At 40.5% G+C, this 20,120-nt stretch overlaps 1 protein-coding gene across 6 annotated transcripts in view; it reads right to left on the reverse strand.

The window, feature by feature from the left end:
* The window catches only part of LOC149165227 (protein WVD2-like 4), a 64,858-nt gene that overhangs the window by 38,499 nt on the left and 6,239 nt on the right, over positions 1-20,120 (reverse strand). For 2 of the 6 annotated variants that reach the window (XM_089431097.1, XM_089431095.1), the window contains exons 2-4: positions 3,351-3,429; positions 2,405-2,491; positions 2,219-2,274 (exon numbers count right to left, since the gene is read on the reverse strand). The exons of 2 other annotated variants lie outside the window; for them this stretch is intronic. In XM_089431097.1, the coding sequence (XP_089287223.1) occupies positions 2,219-2,274; positions 2,405-2,415 (67 nt within the window). In that variant the 5' untranslated portion in view covers positions 2,416-2,491; positions 3,351-3,429. Of the gene's footprint in view, positions 1-2,218; positions 2,288-2,404; positions 2,492-3,350; positions 3,430-20,120 lie in introns of all 6 variants that reach the window. 2 more of the 6 variants (XR_016260319.1, XR_016260320.1) reach the window with 2 other exon arrangements.

The raw sequence follows: 20,120 nt of genomic DNA on the forward strand, positions 1-20,120 counted from the left end.
GATGGGGGTCATGGTGGATAAAATATAAATGTCGAGCAAAGATTTCTACTGCTCACGACTTCAATATTTAATTAGCGTACGCATGTCGAGATAACATGTAATGCTCTATACCGCATTTACTTGGCATTGCTCTCAATGGATCTTCAAAATGGAAGAAGAGTTAAGCCCTTCATCATGATTTAATAACAACACCTCACAAATAATCTATAATAATTCTTATAATCATGTCGAAAAGGTTAGCCACAAATTCCAAAAGCTGGTAGTGAAAAAATATATATGATCAGTTTTGGAACTCATACCGTCAAATATTGGATTTCCCTTTTAAATAAAAATGATTTAAATGCAAAAATTTCTACATGCTTTAGTATATATAATTTTACATTTTCTTACACCCCGATATGGAATGTGTTTGGAATCCACAAAAGAAAAAGTATGCATATTAAAAGTAATCCTTTCTATAGGTCATGAGTACTTTTAAGGAATAAATTTCCATTTAAGATTTTCCTACAATATGAAGACTTGTAGACTTTGATAAGCTGACCGTCATTCTTATTTGTGTGATTTTGCAAGTTACATGGAGAATAAAAAATAATAGATAATATTACACTTGCCACAGAATGGCAACTAATGACCCTTCACACCAATTCCAACTTGTTTCTGGGCAGAACAAGAGATCAATCTGCTAAACTAACAATCTAAGTCATTGGACACGTCCCTCAGGGTCACGTGTCTCGTATTTCATGTGTCGGACACAAAATACCACCTAAAACGCGTCCAAAACGTTTTTTATCATGTCCTCCAATTGTGACATGAGTTTTCGACGTGGCAAAAATGTGCCCTAACGTTTTTGCCCCTTAGGACACGTGTCCCACAAAAGGTCACTCATAGAGCGCGTGCATGGTTTATTTTTTTGGTTTTTTCAGTCATTTTTCACCATCAAAGCTCGCTGGAGTCGTTGTTGTGTTGTGTTGGAAGTTCCTTTAGCGATTCCCCACTATCAACTTCACATCGACCTAGGTCCTAGATAATAGCTTTTATGGTTTGGAGTTTGTGGTTTGGGGCTTAAATTTCTTGTTTTTGAGCGTGTGGGGACCAGGTCAGCATTTTCTTGTAGTCCATACACCCTTACCTATATAATTTCTGTCAATCTATTCAAGAGACTTTCCAGGTGCTGGCTGCCATCCACGATTTTTAACTTTTGAAATAGCTTTCTTCATGGTCTCTATAGCTTGATTCATTTGCTTGTTCTCTAAAATATCCATCCACAAACATTTCCCATGTTTCCACAAACATTTCCCATGTTTTGAAATTTGGTTTTCCTTCTTTTTCTAAAACATGTTCAAGAAAGACTCTGCGGCTTGCCTTTTCAACCATTCCTTTTGTGATATAGGCATCAATTAGTACATTGGGCACTCTGATATCATAACTTAGGCCATCGAATTCCCACTCTTCAAAACATTTTTCGACTCCCTGCATATCTCCAAGTTTGACCAATGAAGAAAGCATGCATACATAGCTAGTGTATTGTTTTGATTGCAAATTTCAATGGCTACAGAGAGTTGACTTAAATATATAGGGCTCCACCTAGTTGAGTATGTCTTGCACTTGCCCACATTTTCCAGGATGTGCAACCTGAGTAAGTCAGATTCATATACTAGTCAACAAGAGAGCTAGAACTGTCGAGAAAGAAAATATTAGTGTCCGATGTCATATGTGCCATATGCGGAATGCCCCTGTTGAGATCCTTGATTTGGTTCTCAATCTGTTTAATAAGTTAATAACATGAAGATTCAAGAATGAACAATGAACTGTGATTAATGAACATCATTGATGTAGTAAATTAATAATACTATAATATATATATATATATATATATATATATATATATATATATATATATATATAACGTGTCCGTCGTGCCCTGTTTCTGCGGTTGCTGTGTCTCGTGTCCTTGTGTCATGTGACTTAGCTGGCAATAGAATCAGAACCATATACTGCATAAAAGTCAACTTATTAAAACTGGTCTCATGCTGCAACTGGTGTTGGCCTCTTACTGGTCATGATTTCCTTAATAGATGCAATGCAAAACTCATCTTTAGCTTGTACAACCTCGATTGTTACTAGTGCCTAGTACTTCAGATACCTATCTGGACGGTACAACAGATCAATATTATAGTCAAATTTAACCGTATTGATCATTTAGCGAATAAGAACCTACCTTCAGCATAATCGTTTGCTCCAAATACTGCAGATCCTGCTACTAGTGCTTTGGCACTAGCTTCAATAACTTAAATTAGAGAACGATTAGTAAAATCTGCAAATGTGAGCAAACAGAAGAAGAAGAGAACAATAGCATCTGAGAAAAATCCCTAATCAGCAACAATATAAAAGCTTTCATACCCACCTTGTGGACATTTGAAGGAGTAACTGAAATGTTAGTTTATGATTCTCAGGTTGAAGGATCTCTGGTGGCCTGTAATGCCACACAAATCTGCACAATAGAGGCAACATTAACATAGTGAGCTTGAGAAAGTCCATCTACTTCCTTACTCTATCCACACACATTCTCCTTAGGTCTGAGATTTTTTTGACTTGACTTTCTATAAAGCTCTACCCACCAAAGCCGGGATTGACTGACATAATCAAGACCAAGCCTACCACTGGCAACATTACCAACAACACAGTGCAACATCTGTGATCAACCTTCTCAAAATTAAGGTTCCTTGCAAACTCAATAATCACAAGCTAAAACACAATGTCATATTCATCTCCACTTTTAGATATGCTTGCTGCAGCACAGGTAGGTTTTGAATATTCAGCATATCATCTGTCTTATTCTCTTACATAAGCATGCACTAGTGCACACATGCAAAGAATGTGCATTACCCATGTAAATAAATAATGGAGTTCAATGATGAGGTGAAAAAATGTTGCAATAAGCTACAATTGAAAAGTTCATTGGAAGCCAAGTTCAATTGCCGATTGCAGAAACAAAACTGGGCAAAAGAAAACCCTAGTGTCAAGAAAAATTTAACAATACAAGATTAAGTCAAAGACAAATCAAATCCACCATACCTCTTCTAATAGATACTGTACTAAATTAGAACTATTTCATCCAATTTATTAAAAAGAAATGCTATTTGATACCAACAATCAATTTGTTACAAAACATAGCAGATAATGTTTAGATCATCACGAAAGAGTTGCATTAAATACCATTCCAGTGCCTGCGTAAATAAATATTGAAGTGCAATTTCGAATAAATTGTTTGTTAACATATTTTGCGAACATAAATAGATATAAATGCTATTTTTTTAACAACAATTTCTGAATTTTCTGTCAAAACTTACTATCAAGCACATATTTTATACAACTTAATGGAGTTGTTGGGTTCAACACTACTCCAGCTTTCGCTCCAAGACTCTTGATCTGAATTTCAAAGAAAAAAATGTTGAAGACAACCATTATAATTTGCCAAACAAAAAAATATAAGCCAATAATGAATGTGACTGTTCATATGTTTATATGAGGAAAATTGCTCTAAGGCCATGTCGAAAGCAGAATATATGTACCGTTTTGCATGCTATAAATTAAAATTTACAACAAAGAGAACAATTTTCCATTTAGGAATATGCCCGAGCAAACAACCACAAACATTGGAAAAAGGTTGGACTCCAGACACCAGAGCTTGGATGGAAAACTTGCTAATGAAAATGGAGATTTCCCAAAGAATACCAAAGCCACAAGAATTTCTCCCAGTAAGAGGTTTTGCATAACAATTTTATTGTCCTCTGGTCTGCAGTTTCCTTACGATCATAGGGAACTTTAAACCAACACATCACAAATCAATAAATTAGATTTACATGAAAACTGAAAAAACGTGGTTGAAGCACACATATCAGGGTCAATTTAGCATCACTACCCATTAATGTCAATTAAAGTCAGACAAGTAATTTTATTGATTATAATAACAAAAAATAGAAAATTACAAGGCAGGAAAGCAAATTGTGATAGGGAACTGTGTAGATACCCAAATGACATCACATCTACAAAGTTACAATTATAATTTATAATATGAACAAAAAAGCATATTAAATGAAACAGGCCCAAAAAGCTTGGGATTTGTGAGGAATAGGATCCAGAAGAGCAATCTGAATGGCTCTGAGCAATATAAGTATGGCCATGCTAATATCTCAGAAAAGAGTGACCAACAATCTAACAAATGAATCCAAAATACCTCAACAGTTCTTTAAGCTTGAGAAATACTTCAAAAAGATTATTTTTAAATTGCTTAAAAGTAACTAAAATGTTACTCTTGGTCTTTATCGTTGAGAAATCAATATGCTTGTAGATTAGGGTGATTTCTCTTACTTGATAATTACTTGTGAATGGTTGTTGACTTTTTATTTAATTTATTATGTTTTTCTTCATCAAGCAATTACCAAAATACAAAATATGAAGTCCATAAGAGTCAAAAAACATGGGAACTTAGGCTCCAAGTCAGGGAAAAACTCCACAAAGGGTAAAACCCAAGAAAATTATCTTCTTATAGAATCATATCAAAGTGAGATATCCAATACCCAAGACCAAACAGTCACAAAGAACCCAAGTCAGCCCTCTTCCAAGTCTCTTCCACCAAATCAAAGTCATCAAAGTCAATGTTGGTCAAATCTCTGAATTTTAGTCATCCCCTAAAAACTTGGCCTGTGAAATCTCGGGCCATGTATCAGCTCTCAAAAACCATAGAGAATACTCGCGCATGTGGACAGATTAGGGCAGAAAACAAGACTCTCTTTCTCCTTAGACTTTTCTCTCCTCCTTTTACTTCGCTGATTTTCTTCTTCTTCCTTTCACAGAAATCGAATTGGTAATGTGAAGCACAGTTGCCAATATATAGTTGTTCGAGCATATGAAGAGGCACAACTTATGGGCTGGCTGACTTTTCCATCTTGAGGGCCGACTTGGTCTTGTGGTGACAAAATTGACTAAAATAAAAATTTTCTTTTCTTACAAATAGTCCAAATGGAACTTTGACTCATGACAAATTTTCTTATTGACTCAATAAACCCGAGAAGCATGAAGAACATGCTTTGACTTAGAAAATAATAATAATTATAATAAATTTATTTTTCTTCTTTTTGTTTTTACATGAAATACATATTGATACAAGTACAATGATAATTATGAAGATCGAACGTAGTTACATTTTTCAACATTTATTCCCGATGATGGGTGATGCATTCACCAGAAATGTCTAAATTTCAAATCTACATGGTTTTATCCAAAAATCTTTATAGCAAGATAAAAATGTTGGTAATCAGGATTGTTCTTCACAAATTTATCCTCATGAAGTCTGAGTGGGCTGCATAGACTTACATAACTACTAATAACCATTAAAGGGCTTAATCTATGTGATTCTCTGTGCCATATACACATGCCTGTGAACTAAGCAATATTAATTTAATCGCAGTTTTGTTCTTGAGTAATGATATGAACATGCCAGGTTTTGAAAGGGAAGGGCCAATGCATCATAACTGAACTATAAACAGACTGCAAAAGTCAGTTTGGTAGATCTCAATATCTTTTACTGTAGCTGTTCTAGTTAGTATCTAGTAATGTATTCTGTTACCAGTACATCATAAAACTTGAGCTATTAACTTCCACCAAACTGTCTCTCAAATAGAGATATTAGATAATAATCCCACCTGATTTACTGTTCGGTACAAATGGATAGTGGAAGATTGCTCATAGTGGACACTAACAATGTCTGCCCCAGCCTTGATAAAATCTAGTACATGTTGTTCCGGTTCAACAATCATCTATATTGAATGAGTTGAAGCATTACTAAATCAATTAACACATTTAAGTGCAAGACCATAAACTCATAATCCATCAACATCAAAAACAGTAATCACATTTTACTATCAAATCAACCCATCTTTTATCTCACAACTAATACACAAAATCTAAAATATCTAAAGATCACATCTAGATGTTCACTCTGAACAATAGACACTCAAACAGAAAGAGTCATATGAGAAAGAGTGTCAATTAGACAAATGTACATCCAGTGACAAATCAGTCATGGGTCATAATGCAGCAATCACCCGAGGTCCGATGGTGATATTTGGCACAAAATGCCCATCTAGGATATCAACATGAACCCAATTGCAATATGCCAACTCCACAGCTTTGACCTATGAATTGTACAAACATATGTCACTCTGAAATCAATGGTTAGACCAGTGAAGGCGAAAAATCAAAGATTTTGCAACTAAAAAATTTTGCAATCATATAAAGCAGCCCCTTTTTTTCTTTTTGGTTGGTAGATCACCCTGTGTTAAGGAAGTGGGCTTACATTCATCTTATGGATAGCATGACAGAGTTGTATCTATTCAGTCGAACTAACATGACATCAGAACTCAGGGAAACTTGATCAACAACATTACCATGGAAAACATGCCCACCAGGTTTGCACGTGTGTAATCCTCATGGGAAGTGCTCCAACTTTTCACCAGACCATAACACAATAGACATGCAAAACAGCATCTAGCTTTAGCACATTTTACATAAACCCTTGAGGAATGGCAGCTTTCCCTAGCAATAGATAAATCCATATTTCTAATAAGTGCCTCAAGTTCCCCATTCCAGGAGAAACTACAGGAGCTCAAAATACAAAGAAATCCAGACCCAAACTAGGATTGGATGATAAGCCCAGGAGTTCATTATCTTGCACAGTGTTGATTTGGGGTAGCATCGGATGTGATCTAGCCATGAAAATTGGTGGAGAGGCTAAAGCACATGAGATTTCCAAGACCCGGAAATGGTTTGGGCAGATTCTACCTGGTTAAGGAGATATTAAAATAATTGTTAGACACACATGGATAACAAGACAATAGGAAAGATAAATCATCGAGTACATTTTTTATTAACAGGAGATGTACATTTATAATACAATGTTGTGACTCTTGGGATTCAGATCCCAAGGTCTCTTGGACTGCTTAGTCTTTTCGGCTTCCACACTAACCCTTTAGGATTAGGTGTCCAACATTCCCCCCCTTAATCCGAAGGGTTATGTATGAGTCCAAGAAGAGAGCTGTAATACAAAATGTGCAAAAATGCATGGCAGCACTAGGCTGAATGTGCTCTATGAAATGTTGGTAAAAAAGGGCGGTGGTTTAAGGATGACCACCAACACTGGAACGCTTAGTGCAGTTCCCGGAACTCTTCCAAAACTGGCAAGAAACTAAAGTTTTCTGCTAGAGGAAGTGTTCTCAATCTGTGATGGTTTAAGGATGACCAACAACTCTGGAATGCTTAATGCAATTCCTTGAACTCTTCCAAAACTGGCAAGAAGCTGGTGTCTTCTGCTAGAGGAAGTGTTCTCAATCTGTTCCTGGAATGCTTCCGAAACTGGCAAGAAGCTGAAGTCTTCTGCTAGAGGAAGTCCCAGATTGCCAACTGAAGGCATGTTCAGGCATCTTTTCTCTGGCTACAACTCTGAAACTGGTGTGGCAGGTTGTGGCTCAGGCTCGCTTGATGTGGCTTTGAAGCTTGTAGATGACCATCATTTTCCCCCCTGTCAGATACAAGGTGAGAAGATGGAGAAAACTCGACTGCAAGACTGTTCAATATTCTGGAACAAGTTCTGACATGTGTTTGGAATATCTTCTTGGATGTTGATGCCCATTGCCAAGAAGCGATCCATCCAAGATGAATCTTTGTTCTTGAATCTTGCAGGACGTTTGTTTTTGAAGCACCTGTGTGAAGAATGGTTGGTTTTATGACAGTGCTCACATGGATGAAGATCAAAACAGTGATATTTCAGATGGCCAACTCGGTCACAGTGTTGGCATTTCACGATCTGTTGTTTTTGTTGTTGTTGTTGCTGTGGAAGAGGGGCAGAATCTGGAACAGCTGAAGCTGAACTGTCATGAGGAGCAGGTGAACTGTCATGAATGAATCCGGCACTCTGAAACTGAATGGGCTTGGCATAGTCTGGAATATGAAAGGACAAGTCCTTGTCATATCCAAGACCAGTTCTGTGCTTGTTGTGGACAAGCTGTTCCCAAGGTCTGATGATGGGCTTGGGAAATGCAGACTGAGTTTCTGCATCTGCATGTACAACTGCTGCTTTATAGGATTCTGGATCTGAATGAACTTGAACAATATTGACTTGCTGTTTATGGGAGTCTGCTTCACTGTTCTGAACAGAAACAATTTCAGAATGATGACTCCACTGCTGTAATTCTTCCTGCTGTAGCTTTGTTTCCAGCTGCAAAAACTCAATATTTTCTTGTACATTTTTCAAACAGATTTGAATGTTTGCGACAATGGCTTTATCAATCATAATTGTATTGTCCGTTGTAGAATGTATTAGAGTGTTCAGCAATTCTAATACAACACCCATTCTATCCATTTCACAATAATATTACTGCAAAAAATTGATTGGTGTACCACTTTGTCTTCAAAAATCTTCAAGTATGTAGCTTCTCAATATACTTCCATATACAATGCAATTTCATACCATGAACAAATTATGTGCAAAATTACACAGAAGAAAACATCTTAGCCAACAATTGTAATAAAGAAGTAGCTGGGAAGTAGAGAACCTGGTTCTTCAAAAATCTAGATCAACATACAACAACCCAAACATTTGCAGAAGTCATAACACTTGTCTTGTAACTTGAATATCTATGTATTTCAGCCGCCAAACTTGAATTTCAAAACCCCTTCAAATAGGAAGACCAGTGTGAATTGCTTTGGGTCTGCTCAAAGCTTGAAGTCAAGAACATAAAGAATTTCATTCCATTTCAGTCACCATAGACTTGATATTACACCTTCAATCTATAACATATATTTCAAGTTTCTACAATCAATTCAAGACAGTAGCAAATGATTATGAGATGACTTTGCATGCAAATTCAGAAGTTGAAGAAGCAGTTGAGGAAGGAACCCATATTCCATAATATAAGCACAACTTTGGGAGTGTATCACTAGTTCTAAGCAACAATGAAGAAATCTCCAAGCGTGATATTACAATTGCAGATGAAAGCAAGAAGACAGTGGTAGTGGGTCTCTGGAATGATCTTGCAAAGAAAGAAGGACAAGTGTTGCTTGACAATGTTGATGATGGACCTTACTGCATTTTTATTTTGGCTGCCTGGGAAATGATCACTCTTCAATATGGTCTTTCTTCCAAGAACAGATCCCCCTTGCTACTGATAACCTGCTCTGGTCCTCTTTAGAGAGACATCATCATTTCATGTTCGTGCTCACCAGAAAACCCTTCGGCTTCCAACTTGTTAGAAACCCTAATAGATCGTACTCCTTTCTGAAGGGGCGATACAATCTCGATATTCGATGCTGCCACTACCTGCTACTTTGAGCTGTCTTTATGAAATAAAAGGTGCTTACAATGAAGAATATTACTGAAAGATGCGATGAAGTTAACGCGTTATATTCTAAAGTCATAAATGAATACCACAAAATGCGCACATATTCTTTAGTTCCTAGGGCAGCTATCCTTCGTCCAATGGTATGGAAAAGCCAGTACATTAAAGCGCTTATTCTTCTTTTAGAAAAAAGGGTGTAATTCGATTGCCGAATTATAGCATTCACAGGCCAAAATGGTCTGGCAATGGAATTTGAATGGCTTAAATGGCCCTAAATTCAGTACCAAAAATAGTCCAGGCAATAATAACAGAGACTGGGAAGTAATATGAACAGAATCGATTCAGAACAGCTGAATTCGATGAGAATAGTGAAATTTAATGTACGCGTTTCTTACTTCTTTGTTTTGCGCTTCCACGGACCTGCATAAATTTAAGCAGAGATTGTTGACGTTTCTTAAGCGCATGCTACACAATACACATGCCACTGCAACAGCAAATTTATCTGTTCATCAATTCAGTTTCAATAAAATGAAGTATGTGATTCAATTTCGTTTGGTAGCTCAACAGAAGGACGCCTGCGATCTGGTAGTTGAACAACTTTAGGTGCTACTGCTTCTGCTGCAGCGGGGAAATATCCTATTGTTGGTAATGGCTATGCAACCCAATACAGCAACGATGACTTGTTTTAATTTCAACGTTCAAAACACTTAGCTCCAACATACAAAGAATTAATGCCAAACGAACACATATAAACCTTGAATTTTGACACCACACAAGGTATCGCACATTATAATTGATGTAGTAAACAGCCAAGGCACATTTAAACTCCGATCAATGGTCATTAAAGCAGAGGAACGAGGTCTTCAAAGCAGATAATTAACGATTGCAAGAGCTCGGCTTCGAACGAACGTATGAGCAACGTCCAACGATCAAATCTCAAATTCATCTCTTTGAAATAGGAATTTGGACTGAGCCCTCACACCGCACTCCACGACATGTTTGAAGTCAAAACAATTATGAGAAAGACTGCAACTCAAAATAATAAATTCAATACCTCCTCGCTGTCCAATACCTCCTCGTTGTCTCAGATCCAAAATAGCGCCCTCCCTAAAAGAGCTTTCACATCAAATGCTCGACGCAGGTCATGGCCTTCAAGGTCTTGCTTCTGCGTTCGTCTGAGGGACAGTGGCTTAGAAACCGCCCGGCGCCCAGTTCTTTCGTGGCAGGCTTTATTATAGCAGGTTTTCTGACGGATCTCCCGCACAACATTGAGAGCTCAAAGCTCAACAGAGCCACACATTAGATGTTGAAATGCTCGGAGGGGCGTTGATGGCCATTTGCAATGACCATTGGTAGCGTCTTCTATCGAGGATAATCAAGTGGCGAGTTGTAACTCAGCATATCTCAGGTCACTGGGCTACACTGCAAAGGGCAGGAAGAGACGGCCAAAATGGGAATTGGAACGCTCGCATTTCAGGCGGCAAAGAGATCAAAATCCGCTTATGGGTTGTGCAGCAGCAGCAGCGAGAGGCGTTGGAACACAACTGGATTGTGTATGCGGGAAATATCTTTGTCTCCAGCGAGGGAAACGGAAGCGAGCGTAGAAAAAAGAACGTCGGTGGCAGGAGCGAGGGTGGAGATCCCTAAGCTGGAGGAAGCTTTCTCAGGTGTCAGACCAACATTTATGGACAGACAGGCGTTACAAAGGCAGCGCTGGTGCGCCAGAGAACATCATGGACAGACTGGCATTACAAAGGCAGCGCTGGTGCGCCAGAGAAAAGGAGTTACGACTATTCTGAGGACTCGGACCTGTGCTCAAGTCAAAATGACAAAGGCCAGTGCTCAGACCAGTTGCACAAAACTACACAGGCCACACATCATGGCTCTGATACCATGTTAGACACACATGGATAACAAGACAATAGGAAAGATAAATCATTGAGTACATTTTTTATTAACAGGAGATGTACATTTATAATACAATGTTGTGACTCTTGGGATTCAGATCCCAAGGTCTCTTGGACTGCTTAGTCTTTTCGGCTTCCACACTAACCCTTTAGGATTAGGTGTCCAACAATAATTAATATTTTTAATGGAGTTCCTAAGTCTAAATTTAGGAAAAATAAAATATTAATGGGTATTAATATAAAATTGGGTTAGAAGGTTCTAAATGACATGGATCAAGCCAAATCTAATCTTAGCCATTGACTAGAGATGTAATCTCGACCGTTGAAGGACCAACAAAAAAAGTATAAGAGGAAGCTTGAGGGTCAGTTGGAAATACACTAGAGTGATCAAAGTTGCAGCGAGGGACAGTGAGTACAAGACAGAGAGGCAGAGATAGTGTCGGAAGACCAGCGCAGAAGCAGAGAGGCAGACGCAGATCCAGAGGGAGCCATGCAGAGGCCAGAAGGGCCTGCATCATCCACGTAGAGGCTGTAGGAGTGACGCAGAGAGCCAGAGAGATTGCGCAAAGCCTCAGAAGGCTGTTGCAAAGGGTTTTAGGTTGATGTAGAGGCCAGGAGGGCTGACGTAGTGCTTTAGATTGTGTTGTAGAGGGTTTCATGGGGCATAGTTTCCGAATATCTGCTTCCGAAGAGAGGTATTATTGCCAGATATTTTATCTCTGCTGGGTGAGCCAGTTTGGCACCCAGTGTACTTAGAAAAGATGCTTAATAATAAAAACCATTAGAACTGCTACACCGGTTTTCCCGCATTGGGTTTTTCTAGGGAAGATTGTCCAAAAATAACGGTGTCACTTTTGTGTTTGTCTATTTCTTTTAGTTGTTGATCTGTAGATAGTTGGGACTGTATTATGTTTATTTCAATGTTTATATGGTTAAATAACTTGTTAGTAATTAAACAAGTAGGCGAAATAAACCAGAGAATACAAAGAAAATTTCTAATGGGTAATACTTAGAAATTTGTAGGTTTTAACCCTGTACAGAAATTACCTGCATACGAATTCTTAAACAAAGAAAATAAACAAGGCGAGAGCATAACCCATAAAACACATATACACAGAGATTTTTCCCTGGATCCCAAAACCGGGACTACCAGCTTGATTTTTCATTATGTTCTTTTCAATGTTACAATACATATTTATACATGTTGAAGCATCCAATATCATGGACCGAAAACCATCGCGTCCAATACCATGGACCGAAAACCATCGCGTCCAAAAAACATGTGCGAAAATCATGCACAAAACCATAGGTGCCCTTCAAACCACCTATTAACTACGTGGAAAGAATATAACACAACCCAACAATCTCCCACTTGTTGTTTTCTTTCCACAGGGGGCCACAGGAGAGCTTAGTCATTTTTCATCCCTAAGATTCCCATTGCTTCTCTACACCAAGAGAACTTCTCAAAGCTCACAGATTTTGTCAATGCATCTGCAGTATTCTTCAAAGTGTCCACCTTTACCAGCAACACCTTTCTGTCTTCTATCATATCCCTCACAAAGTGATATTGAACATCAATGTGCTTTGTCTTTGAATGATAAGCAGGGTTCTTTGCCAAGAAAATTGCACTTTGGCTGTCACAGTCTATTCTTATAGCTCTCTGTACTAACCCCATACTTGAACACAATCTCTGCAACCAAACCGCTTCCTTGCTTGCATGAGTGGCTGCCATGTATTCTGCCTCTGTAGTTGATAGTGCCACTACAGATTGTTTCTTACTCATCCAACTGACTGCACCTCCAAATAGGTTAAACACATACCCACTTGTAGATCTTCTCTGATCCAGATCTCCAGCTCAGTCTGCATCAACAAAGCCATGAATATCCAACACTCTGTCCAATCCTGGTCTTCCTTGGTAGCACAAACCATAATCACTAGTGCCACGCAAATACCTAAAAACCCGCTTCACTGCTGTCCAGTGCTCCTTCCCAGGTTTTGACATAAACCTGCTCAATACTCCCACTACATGTGCAATGTCTGGTCTAGTACAGAGCATTGCATACATCAGGCTACCCACTGCACTTGCATATGGAACACGGGACATGTCCTCTTCCTCTTCTTGTGTCTTGGGACACTGTTCAGCAGATAACCTCACACCTACAGGAATAGGAACCTTCACCGGTTTACTATCTTGCATATTAAACCTCTGGAGTATTGTCTCGACATACTTCCTCTGGTTTAACCAGAGCTTCCTCTTTGACTGGTCTCTTTTAATTTCCATGCCCAAAATATAGTTTGCAGCACCAAGATCTTTCATGTCGAATTTGGAGGACAATTGGGTCTTCAAATCCTGGATAATTTCTTTGTCATTTCCAACCAGCAACATATCATCCACATACAAGACCAGATAAATAATACGGTCACCAATTAATTTAAAATACACACAATGATCTGCTTTGCTTCTGGTGAAGCCAAGTCCCCGTGTAAATGTATCAAATTTCTGATACCACATCCTTGGTGATTGTTTTAACCCATACAGAGACTTCTTTAACTTGCATACCAGTTCTTTCTTACCCTTCACCGCAAAGCCTTCAGGTTGCTTCATGTAGATTTCCTCTTCCAAATCCCCGTGAAGAAATGTTGTCTTCACATCCATCTGTTTTACCTCAAAATCAAAAGCAACAGCAACAGATAAAAGTAATCTAATAGAAGTTACCTTGGCAACAGGAGAAAAAATATCACCAAAATCAATTCCCGGCACCTGGGAATAACCTTTTGCTACCAACCGAGCTTTGTATTTCTCCACCTTTCCTTCTGCATTTGTCTTCTTCTTGAACACCCATTTGCTGCCAATGGGTTTCCTTCCAACCGGCAACTCCACCAGATCCCAAGCCTCATTTTTGTGCAAAGATGCCATTTCATCGACCATGGCCTCTTTCCAGAGTTTTCCATCCTCTGAATCCACTGCTTCCTTCACAGTTCTGGGATCATTATCAGTAACAGACAAAGCAAAATTTGAACTGAAAGCAGATGGACTATACCTTTCTGGCTGCCTTCTTTCTCGAACTGATCTTCTCACAGCCGGAGTTTGTGGCTCTTCATCTTCTGATTCCTCCTCTGCTGCTGAGTCTGATTCTTCCTCCTTTGGCTCAAACTCTATCTTCTCAAGTTCCTTTGGTTGGACTTCATGTTGAATAACATCTTTTACCTCTCTGAACAACACATCTCGGCTGTACACAACCTTCTGTGTGACTGGGTTCCAAAGCTTATAACCCTTTAAACCATCCTTATACCCAATAAAGATGCACTTTTCAGATTTACTATCCAACTTGATTCGTTTCTCCTTTGGAACATGTACATATGCATCACATCCAAATACCCTTAGATGTGAAAGAGAGGGTTTCTTACCAGTCCATACTTCTTGTGGAGTCTTATCCTCCAACGCTGATGAAGGTGATATGTTGATCAGGTAACATGCAGTATCCACCGCCTTTGCCCAGAATTCTTGTCCTAACCCGGCACCACTAAGCATGCTTCTTGCCCTTTCCATCAACGTCTTGTTCATTCTTTCTGCGACTCCATTTTGCTGAGGTGTATATGGAGTAGTCTTCTGCCGTGCTATACCACACTTCTTACAAAATTCTTCAAATTCCTTGCTGCAAAATTCTCCACCATTATCTGTCCTCAGCACCTTTATCTTCTTCTCTGTCTGATTTTCCACCAGAGCCTTAAATTCTTTAAACCTGTCAAAGACTTCAGATTTCTTCTTAAGAAAATATATCCATGTATTCCTTGAGAAGTCATCTATGAATGATACATAGTACACAGACTTACCCAGTGATGGAACCTTCACAGGTCCAAACACATCACTGTGCACAAGCTCTAATATCTGTTTCGTCCTCTTACCACCAGAGGGGAAACTCACCCGATTCTGCTTCCCATATACACAATTTTCACAGAAATCAAAATCCAGAGAGCTATTATTCATACCTTCTACCATACCTTTACCATGAAGTATTCAAAGACCCTTCTCTCCAATATGTCCAAGCCTTTGATGCCACAACATGGTCTTCTCTCCAGAGACCACTAGATTCTCTACTCCATTTTCAGGAACCATAGAACTATTGCACCCATCAACAACAGTGCTACCTTGCAGCTTGTACAAAGTTCCAATCCGAACTCCCCGCATTAATATCAGTGCTCCTCGAACCATCTTGCAGGTATCTTTCTCGAACACAGTCTTTACACCTGCATCATCCAACTTGCTTACAGAAATCAGATTTCTGGCCAATGCAAGAATATGTAGAACACCCGGAAGTGTTCTAACCCTTCCACCTTGCAACTTCAACTTTACTTTTCCCCGACCAATGATTCTAGCCTTCCTATCATCTCCTAAGAAGACATCACCACCATCGTATTTCTCATACTCACAGAACCACTCTCTATGGGGAGTGAAGTGAAAGGATGCACCTGAGTCAATCAACCATGCCTCATGATCTACATGTGTATTTGAAGAAGCCAAGTACACATCCCCACCTTCATCTGAGGTGGTTTTCGCCTCTACAGAAGGAGCATCATCAGATCCCTTTCTTTTATCAGGAGCTTTAGATTTACAATCCCTTCTGAAGTACCCTTCCTTTCCGCATTTCCAGCACACCACCTTTGTAGGTTTTCCTGGAGATTTAGATCTCCCTCTAGATTTAGATCTCCCACTCGATGACTTATTTTTGTTTCTGTTCTGGGACCGTCCTCGTACAAACAAGGCATCACCATTCTGGTTGTCCATATTTTTCCGTCTCATCTCCTCCGTCAGCAAGGCTGAGACTATTTCATCAAACTGCAAAGCAGTTGCATTGCTACCTATTGCAATAACCAGACTATCCCACGAATCTGGTAGAGAACACAACAGACTGATGCACTTATCTTCATCTGAAATTTTAATATCAACAGATAATAACTGACTTACCACAGTATTAAACGCATTCAGATGCTCTGTCACCGAGTCTCCATCTTTCATCCTCAGGTTATACAGCTTTTTCCGCAGGAACAGTTTATTCACCAGAGACTTAGATTGGTACAAAGTCCCTAACTTGACCCACAAAGCCTTTGCCGTAGCTTCCCTTGATACATTCAGCAATACTGAATCCAAGACACATAATCGTATTGTGCTCTTTGCCTTCCGATCCAACTTCTTCCATTCTTCATCGGTCACTCCCGATGGTTTATTACCCGGATCTATCGCGATCCACTGATCTTTATCCACCAACAGATCCTCCATCTTGAGTTTCCACAACTCAAAATTCTGACCATTGAACTTCTCAATCTCTATCTTTCCACTGCTCGGCATCTTCTTTCACCACCAGAATCGATCTCGCAGATCTCCCACTGAACAGGGTCTACCACAGGCCCGAGCGAAACCCCTCAGCAACAAAGGCGTCCCCTTGAAGCCAAAACAGCTCTGATACCAAATGTAGGTTTTAACCCTGTACAGAAATTACCTGCATACGAATTCTTAAACAAAGAAAATAAACAATGCGAGAGCATAACCCATAAAACACATATGCACAGAGATTTTTCCCTGGATCCCAAAACCAGGACTACCAGCTTGATTTTTCATTATGTTCCTTTCAATGTTACAATACATATTTATACATGCCGAAGCATCCAATACCATGGACCGAAAACCATCGCGTCCAAAAAACATGTGCGAAAATCATGCACAAAACCATAGGTGAGTTCGCCCAACCTAACATATGGTCCAAAACCAAAATTTTCTGGGGCGTTGCCACGGACCCCATAAAGTGGGGTTACAGGTGCCCTTCAAACCACCTATTAACTACGTGGAAAGAATATAACACAACCCAACAAAATTTCAACATGCTATCAGTCTTCAGAGGGTTGCAGATCACAGGAGAGCTGAAAGCGCCAACTGAATCATAGAATTTGCAGTAGAAACAGCTGTCTCGAGTGACAGAAGTTGTTCCTAGGCAGAGAGCAGTTGAGAAGGGTTGACGCTGAGGGCTTGCGTCATCAATTCAAGCCAGAGAGAGGCCAGTGCAGAGGCTGAGGAAGACAGAAGAGGCTCATGAAGAGCCACGCAGAGACCGGGAGGGTTGACACAGTTGGCCAAGAGATCAAATTAGCCTTGCCGGGATTGCGCAGAGCCTGGAGGCTCAGTTCTTCAGCTGCCGGCGTATAGGAGGTTGTGGATAGATCTGAGAGAGTGAAGCTGGTGGGGTGCTAATGTGGCCGAGATAGAACAGTTCCTAACGAGGCAAAACCAAGGTAGAGGGAATTGCTACCTAGGCGGATTTCCAACCAAGAAATCCAGGTCAGTGTTGCAGGTGCATAGGAGATCAGAGAGGTGCGACTCGACGGTTCAGGCGAATATCCAGGAGGGAAATCGAGACTCAGAGGGAGTCTAGCAGAGAACTTCTAGGAGGGAAGTAGCCACTCAGAGGGAGTCGAAGAGAGAACTTCCAAGCAGGAAGTAGAGACTTAGAAGAGTCGAAAAGAAGAGCAGAGAGATGGCTATGAACAGATTGAGGGATCAGGATAGGCTGGACGGGGCGTCCAACTTTGTCATCTGGAAGGCCAGGATCCTGTCCGTTCTAGATAGACATCGTATCAAGGCCTTCGCCTTGAGAACCGTGGCTATCCCAGTTGACCCAGCTGACAATGAAAGGTATGAGGATGCGATGGCCAAGGTGAAATGCATAATCCTTCTTGGGGTCAAGGATAATGTGGTCCAACATTTTGCCGAGAAGGAGACGGCAAAGGAAATGTGGGATACCTTGAAGACATTGTATCAAGGCACTTCTGTGTAGAGGAAAATGCTATTGGAGAATTAGTGGCGATCGTACTAGATGCAGAAGGGGGAGCAGATAGATCACTTCCTTAGCAGGTTGCAGGAGATCTAAGACCAGTTGACTTCTATAGGGGCAACGCCGGATCAGGAGTTAATGGTGAGGACTGCCCTAAACACAGTCTTCGAGGAGTGGGAGAAGTTCGTCCAAAGCATTATGGGCAAAGCAAATCTTCCAGGATGGGAAGAATTGTGGGCAGCACTTCGCCAAGAAGAGATCAGATGGCTGACCAAGACGGGAAGCAACAAGAAAGAGGAGGAAGAGGATGCAGCTCTGGCATCTGCGGGAGAGCATGGGAAGAGGAAGAAAAAGGACCTCTCCAAGATAAAGTGCTTCAACTGTGGGGAACTGGGGCATTATGTGAACCAATGTCCGAGGAAGAAGAATAAGGGAGAGGCGTCTGACTCCAAGGCAGCACCACTGAAGGCGGAAAAGGAGGTAGAAGATGATGACGATTGTGCCACGAGTGCTCATGTACATCTAGAGAAGAGGTGGGGAGACATTGAGCTGTTGTCAAGAGGACTACAGGCGATGAAGAGCAGGATCCTTGAGGTACCCAAACTCTTGGATCATACCTGGCTACGGGAGCCCCGAAGAGAGAGTAGCAGGATGGCGGATGTCGGTAGAAATGGACGCGGATGAAGCAGCAGAAAGTGCTAGTAGTGCAGTAGTCCCAGACAGCGCAGAGAGGTTTGCAGTAGTGCGAGAGGCACAAGGGAGGTTGCAGCAGTGGAGGATGGCACAGAGAGGTTTGCAATGGTGCGAGAGGCACAAAGTTGTTGCAGCAGCACAGAGGTAGCAAAGGTAGCTCAACATCGGGAGGGTTTCTAGCCTGACAGGGATGTCAGTGGTTGGGTGGATCAATTACTTACGTCTCAATAACTGAGTTGCAGTGCAGTATCAGTTAGAAGTAGCACAATGCAACATGATGAGAGAGAACTACAGTGCAGATGTAGTGTTGGGAGAAAGGACCAGCAACAACACAGATGCAGAGGGAGCTGACATACAGAGGTAGCAGTGACAGTGGCAGAGACATGGGAAGAAGTACAGGATGCAGCAGTGCAAAGGATGTTGGGCAGGGACACCAAGCATCAACACAGGTACTGATGTTGTATAATCAGGGTGATGCTCGGTGTGGAGTATTACTAGAGCATAGTCCTCGCTAAGAGGGAGTGTTGATTTGCAGTAGCATCGAATGTGCTCGAGCCATGAAAATTGGTGGAGAGGCTAAAGCACATGAGATCTCCAAGACCCATAAATGGTTTAGGCAGATTCTACCTGGTTAAGGAGATATCAAAATAATTAATATTTTTAATGGATTTCCTAAGTGTAAACTTAAGAAAAGTAAAATAATAATGGGTATTAATATAAAACTGGGTTAGAAGGTTCTAAATGACATGGATCAAGCCAATCTAATCTTAGTCGTTGATTAGAGATGTAATCTCAGTCGTTGAAGGACCAACAGGAAAAGTATAAGAGGAGGCTTGAGGGTTAGTTAGAGATACACCAAAGTGATCAATCATTCGATTTTCTAGCGCGGGGTTTGCTAAGATAAATCGAATCAGTGATTAGAGTTGCAACGAGGGGCAGTGAGTACGAGGCAGAGATAATGCCGGAAGACCAGCGCAAAAGCCAAGAGGCAGATGCAGAGCCAGAGGGAGCCACGTAGAGGCTAGCAGGGACTACGCGGAGGCCAGAAGGGCCTGCGTCATCCACACAGAGGCTGCAGGAGTGATGCAGAGAGCCAGAGAGGCTGCGCAGAGCCTCAAAAGGCTGACGCAAAGGGTTTCAGGCTAACACAGTGCTTCAGATTCTGTTGGAGAGGGTTTCGTGGGGCAAACTTTCCGAATATCTGCTTCTGAAGAGAGGTATTATTGCGAGATTTTTTATCTCTATCGAGTGAGCCAATTTGGCACCCAGTGTACCCAGAAAATCTGCTTAATAATAAAAAC

Source organism: Pinus tabuliformis, chromosome 5_1 (genome assembly GCF_031772625.1).
Source record: "Pinus tabuliformis cultivar Carrire ecotype Pingquan chromosome 5_1, CPIR1, whole genome shotgun sequence".
NCBI classification, from domain to species: domain Eukaryota; kingdom Viridiplantae; phylum Streptophyta; class Pinopsida; order Pinales; family Pinaceae; genus Pinus; species Pinus tabuliformis.